This window comes from Barbatula barbatula (genome assembly GCF_947034865.1).
Source record: "Barbatula barbatula genome assembly, chromosome: 20".
In the NCBI taxonomy this organism is placed as follows: Eukaryota; Metazoa; Chordata; class Actinopteri; order Cypriniformes; family Nemacheilidae; genus Barbatula; species Barbatula barbatula.
In genome coordinates, this window is record NC_136783.1 from 10053007 (window position 1) to 10060736 (window position 7730).

At 38.8% G+C, this 7730-nt stretch overlaps 1 protein-coding gene across 5 annotated transcripts in view; it reads left to right on the top strand.

Moving 5' to 3' along the window:
• The window catches only part of mcf2l2 (MCF.2 cell line derived transforming sequence-like 2), a 57743-nt gene extending 50076 nt beyond the window's left edge, over window positions 1-7667 (top strand). For 3 of the 5 annotated variants that reach the window (XM_079483082.1, XM_079483081.1, XM_079483078.1), the window contains exons 27-29: window positions 1015-1130; window positions 3080-3195; window positions 6358-7666. In XM_079483082.1, the coding sequence (XP_079339208.1) occupies window positions 1015-1130; window positions 3080-3195; window position 6358 (233 nt within the window). In that variant the 3' untranslated portion in view covers window positions 6359-7666. Of the gene's footprint in view, window positions 1-1014; window positions 1131-3079; window positions 3314-6357 lie in introns of those variants that run through there. The other 2 variants (XM_079483079.1, XM_079483080.1) reach the window with 2 other exon arrangements.
• The last annotated feature ends 63 nt before the right edge of the window (window positions 7668-7730 follow it).

The following is a 7730-nucleotide window of genomic DNA, read 5'->3' on the forward strand; positions in this document are numbered from 1 at the left end:
AGATTACTGTGATTATTAGTCTGGGGTGGGGGTGTATGATGTATGGGTGAAGTATCAGTTCTACATAGGCATTCTAAATAATGCATTTCTTGTGCTTAGCTCCTCTCTCATCCAGCCTTAAAAACAAAAGACACCAAATTAAGAGTGACCCCACACCGTTTGGCTATGAAGGTACCGCATGGACAGCTTGGCATGTTGCATGCTCAACATAGTCCTTTTGTGTGTGTGCGTGTTTAAACCCATTTTTCTTTAATGTAAGTAAACAGATGGTTTGTATTCAAAGCAGGACATTATTTGCAGTTATCCTAGAAATACTTGAAGCTCAGTGTCTTGTTTATGCACCGTGGCCGAAAAGAAACACTCTGCTTCATCCTGTTAGTTTGCATCTATGAATCTGAACCATTTGTTATTTTTCGCTCCTTTTGTTCATCTTTGATTTCATGTGTTTTTGCTTGTGCTATCAATTGACGTGATCATTTTCTATACCATCAAGAAAGCACCTTACCCCTTCCCTTGTGAATTTGTGTTGTGACCTTCGTTCATTGTATCTTATATTGTTGGAATGCGGTTGCATATGTGCAATTGTAGGTGTATGGCGAGTCGTGTCTTGGGTTTGCTTTTGCCATTTGATTGCGTTTGATTTTTGCACGCTGTTGTCAGATTTACTTCCTACCGATAAAGAGATGCTTGATACATGAATTTTCTCACAGACACCATACGAGGTGCACTTCCCGTTGAGAACAAAACTAAAGGTACCGCCGGTACCAAGCCTCCCGTGCCGAGGTCCGCTTCTCAACCAGGTAAATAAATAAAAAGTACAGAGATATGCCAATCATACTTTTCTCGGATCTCTTGGGTGTTTCATCTAATTTGCATTCTTTATACAAAATCTGAGGACGAGAGAATCTTCTTTCATGCGGCAGCTTCACGCTCTACGCTATTCCCAGTGGACCTCCGCCCATCTCTGATGGGGTGTTCGCTGAGTGATGTTAACTTGTGTTTATTGTTTTCCAGGATGGAATCAACGGCGGCTGCCCTCAATGGATGCAGAGGATTTCGAGACCATCCCATCGAGCGCTGAAGAACTCTCCATTTCATCAGATGGAGAAGACGAAGGCAACAATAAAAATGTGTGTCTCTTGAACTACAACGTTCCTTTTAAACCTTCCAAATGAACACTGATAGGACAAAAGATGTGGCACCTTTAATAGTGTCTCTTTATATATGATACTTGTCTTTGGAGGCCTAAGAGGCTTACAATTAAAATTGAAAGAAGGCCAGATTATCGAAACACCCAAGAGGTCTTCTCTTTGTATAATCCTCCTGCTTAAAATGTAAGGAGGGGTGATCTGCTTTGGTGAAACGTTGTTGCAACTGCTTTAACAGTTGTGAGAGGAAATTACATTTAACTTCGCATACATGGTTTTTACCACCAGAGAGCGCTGTTGAATTATTAAATGATAAGAGCTTTGGCTTGGATCTCAACTAAAGGTACTTCCAGCCCCGGATTGGCTAATCGGGAGCACCGGGAGAATTCCCGGTGGGCCGGTCAGTTTTTTTGGCCGCGAGGGCCGGTATTGTCATGGCACGGTTGAAATGTGGCTTTCCCTAGGCTGCCTTCACTCACAGCAGCCCTAATCTTTTTATTTATTATTTTATCGCAGCCCCACTCTTTTTTATTTCATATTTTTTCGCAGCCCAACTCAGAGCGCAGCCTGCAGGTTAATGATGACGTGATTATCTTTTGACTCCCTGGCCCCGCCCCCGACAGCGCCACTGCAAGTTGCTCAAAATAAAAAACCGTCAGAAATAAAAATGGATGACAGAAAGCACAAAGGCGGCGCTGAAAAGTCCAGAATAAAAAGCAAGAAAGCTCTGGAAACTGACGCGGCCAAATGTTCTAAGAAGACCACATTTTTTCTCAAAGCAAATGAAGACGACGAGACGGCCGGTAAGCTAACGTTAAGGTATTTAGGAATAGGAGCACTGCAAGATGCTAGCCGCCGTGCAAAAACATGTCTCAATAGGTGCAAGCTAGCTCATTGTTAGAGCACCCGTCCCCCATTCGGACCGACGTCGGTTTGAAGCCCGCGTTAATTAATGTTTTAGGGTTGTCCATGTTTCCTTGAAGCTACACTTATGCAGAGGAAAAAGAGATGAAACAATCATTAGAAATCATTGTGAAAGAAAAGTCAGATAACAGTCCAATAGTTTTATTATTTAACTAATGTTCTCATATTTGTAAAAAAATATTTGAAGTTATAAAGCAGATGTTTAATTAAAATAAATTATAGTGTCATTAGACAGTGCAATACATTTTATTTTAATCTTTTTTTCCTTATTTCAATGTTTGGATATTTATGAACACTAATTCTTAAAGAAAAGAGATTCTGATACTGTCCTGTTCTAATAAATCTTCACTGTGAAGCAAAACTTAGGCTACTGTATTTTCACTGAATGACAATGAATTCAAGGCTGTAGAGAACAGTGCGCTATTGCAGACTTAGGTTTTAATTATCATTATTTTAATATAGTCAGTCGTAAACTAAAGTGGGCCGGTCTAAGGCATGAAACTCCAGGGCTGAAAATGAGTCTCAATCCGGCCCTGGGTACTTCCATGGTATACTAAGTAGGTCCAGGGGATGCTCCGGAATGATTAGATTGGTTAGTTTTGGACAAATTATAATACAATAATCGATTAAAAAACGAATGTTTATTAATTGCAATGTGACTAATATCTCGGGAGTCACATAAAAATCACATCAGCTACTATAATATAAAATATTTACACTATATTGTACAATACACATGAACTTTCGAATTCCTATCAATAGAAAAGCAAATGATTTTTGGCCCTTAAATGATGTAGTTGCAGCATTTACCAGCAGGGGCTATCCAACCGAACCTTGAGCTCTACTGTATTTTAACACTTACTTGCATGGTTTCTACCACCAAAGGGCGTCATGCAACTCCCACTGCAATGAATCCTATCGTCTTCCAGTTCTAGTAATCGTAACTACTGGTGACATGACCCTTCATTAAATCATGCCCCTCTCTCTGTTTGTTTCTCTCTCTTAAGGGGGAACATGATCAATATCAGGTGCAGCTGACGTACGAGTCAGGTACCGCTCAGGATCTCTCTGTGGAGGCGGGTGATTTAGTACAATTCCTAGAAGAGTCAGAAAACGGACACTGGTGAGTAATGAAGCCACCATCCAGATGTATTGCTGCAGGCTTGCTCACACACACACACACACACACACATGCACACTCGCGCACACACACACACTCTTTCAGGAAGACATTACTAAAGACCAGACACTCAATAATCACATTCTCATGTAGCTTGTTTTAAATAGTTTAGCGATAGATGTGAGTTTTCCGAGGTTTTTACAAGATTTTTGTGAAATGCCATATGTAGGCCTACTTTATACATTGCCTTCTCCTCTGCACAAATTCTAAAAATGAAATGAAAACTACTCTCATACATAGTTAAGCTTTGCAACTGTCAAGGGAGCTTTTAGGTTCTTGATTTCAAATAAATTATTTCTAAAACATTTGGAGGCTTTCACAGGTTGCATTTGTAGCGCTTTGACATACCGAGCTAACGTTTAACTTTTGCACCTCGAGCCACAGGACATTATTAATGCCAGTAATGCCAAGACCATGGGTTATATTCCCACGATGAACTATTTCCTCAAGTCATTATAAATTTCCTTAGATAAAAGAGTTGCCGAATGTGTTTATGTAAATGTGATTTACTGTAAATGTCAAAAGCACAATGCCTATTTCCACAATTATAGAAATGCTTTCACAATTGATTCAGATCAAATAATTACTTCCCAAACTTCCACTTTCTGTACTACGCAAGACCATATTTGTCGACTTTGTGGTTCTGCCCTGTTTGAACCACAGCTAAATTGATGTAAAACCTGCAGCTAGTTGCCAGTAACTTTCTCCAAATTTCGGTTCCCAGAATGCTTTGCATAAGGCTGTTATTTATAGCAGAAAAGCTTGATGATTATTTATCTTTGAACAAACTGTTGCCGGTAATTTACATAAATGTAAATCTACAGTAACTGCTGCCAGTAATACAGTAATTTCTACAGAATTGTTTTACAGTATAACCATGTTGACCTAGAACTAAATCTCTCTGCAGTCAGAGTGAAGCGCTTTACATGTCACTCTACTAAACCAAAACACACATTCACATTTCAACCTTCTATTTGAGGAATTGAGAATGATAAAATCTATTTTTGTAACACTTCCATTATAATTTTCTCTTGAGGTGAACAATGGGAAAACAATCTAGAAACTACTTGATTTAAAATGTAACTCAATTTTTTGTGTAATGTTGCGTGGACTCCAAGGAGACAAACAAATTACGTTGATGGATATTTTTATACTTTAACATCATTTACAATTTGATCACATCCATCTGCCAAAAAGCCTTAAAATCACACTTTAAAATGTATGAATGTCATTGCATTTCATCATCCTGGTCTAACCATCAAGCTATACTGGTGTTTTAAAACTTTTAAAAGCATTTTTACCAACTGGTCCCAAGTCATTTTTATGGATGTAGAAAGTCAGTATCCTTGAAGTTTTCAGAGCTGTCGAGAGTAGCCAAAATACTAAAGGTTTAGTTTTCCTAGAAATACAAATTCTGTCATTTATTCACCCTCATGTCATTCCAAACCTGTGAAACACATATGAAGATTTTGAGAAATGAGGTTTTGTGGCCCTACAATGGAAGTCAATAGGGGCCAATGGGGTTTTGTAACCAACATTCTTCGAAATATCTTCTTTTATGTTCTGCAGAAGAAAAAAAGTCATACAAGTTTGGAATGATATGAGGGTGAGTAAAATGAATGAATTAAATTCTAATTGGTTTGTTATTTCATCATCTAATGCAGTGACATTCAGGCATTGTAAATGTGACCGAAGTGCACAAATTGGTACTTATAATCGTTACTTCCCTTTTGTTACTAAATATTTGCATTCTGTACTGTTTACATTTGCATTCCTGTTCTAGATGTATTTTTCAGTGCCTCCTTTGAAACTGATTTCGTTGCGTCTCTGATGGTGTTGAGTGCTGACAATGTAAAGGTCATTTGTGTATATATTCACAGTTTTAGCACATGCAAAGATGAGTCTGTAACTGTCTAAATGAATTCACAAATCCATTTTAACCTGTAACCTCTTTTCTTATCTGTGTGATAATTAAAATCAACGAGTCACCCATTCATTTAACACTTATACTCGGAATTTGCTTACTATCCGCTCTGAACTCCGGGTTCAATAGATGAACCTCATGTTCTCTCGTGTTCTAGGCTAGTCAAGAGCCTTAGAACTCAGAAGACAGGGCTGGTGCCACCCACTGTTCTGCAATCCACAGTAGAGGGACTAGACCTTTACACTAACTCTGGTACTCTCTCACACCCATCCCAGGAAGAGCAGCACAATCGCATGACTGACATCATCATCATGACAACACATGAAACTTAATCCCAATTGATGTTCTCCGTACATTTTTCTCATCGGGTGCATCTCAATCAGCTCTTTCTAGATCCGTTTTTCACCCAATTTGTCATCATTTACTCACCCTCATGTCATTTCAAACCTGTAAGACTTTCTTTCTTTCGACTGCAGAACACAAAAGAAGATATTTTGAAGAATGATGGTACCAAACAGTATGGGCCTTCCATTGTATAGAAGCAAAACATTTCTCAAAATATCTTCTTTAGTGTTCAAATGACATGAGATGTTTTTGGTCGAACTATCCCTTTAGGGAGCTGATGGAGATGTGCTTGTATTAACTACATTCGAGTTCACTTTCACAGCAATGCATTACATGCAGGTGCACTTTGACCTTTGATGTCACTCAGTCCCTTCCCGCTTCAACACATGCCTAACACGTGAATGCAAACCTTGGACAGTAGAAGGCAAGGCTGTCTCTGCTTTGTTTAGGAGGCATGCATGATGACATCATCTTACAGGCATGTATGGAACTTGACATTATCACAATGTCACGTCTTGTTTGTCTCACAGTAACATCCTGCCGCCTATATTTCCTCAAAGCTTTAACTAAAGGCAGATCTAACTGTTTGGAGCTGAATACTGCTTTTCATATTGCGCTTAAAGCCTCATCACCTGGAAGGAACAAACACTTCGTATGTCATGCCACTTAAAAAGACATAAAGCATGATCAAATTTCAAGGTTCCAGTTTTCTCACAACTTGGATGTTGCACTTGCAAAGACTGGTTTTGTTCACAGCCTATTTCCAGAAACACGCTCAGCGAAGAGAGCGTTTGCGAACTCACTAATGCACGTGTCTTGTCGTTCTCTCCTTTCAGATATCTTCAGTGACCTCTGCACTGCTGCTCTCACCGATACAGAGGAAGACGGAGCTGGGCCGGATCCCATTCAGGAAGGCAGATTTGCATGCTGACGGGCACATGCTTCACTTTGTGCCATGCTTATATGCATCACGCAGGATGACAGCTCAATATCACTGATACTCTTGTAATAGAAATCTACTCTAGCGGAAGAGTAAACTCTGCTGCTATGTGACCGCTTTGATTGACCAATCAGAATGCACACTCTGATGAAACTGACCAATCAGAATGGATTCCAGTCGTTTCCGGCCTTATGCAAAATAGCCTTTCTCTTGCTGCTGATGTGACATCTTCATAAGACATTCAGCGTACAGCTTGTGCTTTCACTCTGCTGTGCCTTAGCAGCCACCGCAGGGGCAGGTTTTGAGAAGAAAAATAGCAAAGGACCTTTGTGAAAACTGGCTTTTATGCAATATGATACGTGCCCTGTGCTTGCTCAAACACCAGAGGTGGCCATCTGAAAACACTGAAACTGGTCCTGCTGAAACTTCCACTGAAATGCTTCAATATACTTTTGTTTGTTTTGTTGTTTGATGCCTGTTTGCTTATGATACCATTGGTCTGAAACACAGCACTTTTAAAGATAAACCTTCTCTTTTGGTTATGTACAATATTTATACTCTCTTTTTATATTTCGAATCGGTGTGTAAAGCTTCATTCCTCTTTGATCCTCTTCAAATATTTGCCGTTACTTGATATTCATCTCCGTTGTGGTCTTGTTCTATATAAATTATCTTGAAACCACACCCTAATCCTTTCTTCTGAGGGGACTCTTGTTTTATATAGATTTCTAAAAATATGACCATACAGCTATACTGTAAAAGCATCCTGTTATTTTACAGTATTGCTCCTGAATGTTGTCTTTTTATGCACAATACTTAACTTCTGGTCATATGAGAGAATTTAATACAAAAATCTGATGTACTGTAAACTACCTGCTTTGAAAGACTTGACAGCAGTTTGACAGTGAATGTAGTAATAATTCCAAATGTTTTGTTTCAGAACAATGACAGTATTTACAATGACGACACGATTCAGGCTTTAATTTCCAATATCCAGACTTATTCCCACGATCGTTTCAAGTTTCCTTGTTTGTTTGTACATAGAAGCACAAACATTTAATATTGAGTGCTGATGTGATAATAAGTGGGATCATGACATTTTGTTCATGCATATGTGCATATTTTGCTATTCATATATGGACATATTACAGCTGATGTGACTATGTATTACAACTATGTACATTTTCAAATAAATAATTAAATGCATTCATTGGAATATTTGTTTGCTTCTTTGTAGAATATTTCAACCAAGAGTTATTATTCTTTAGC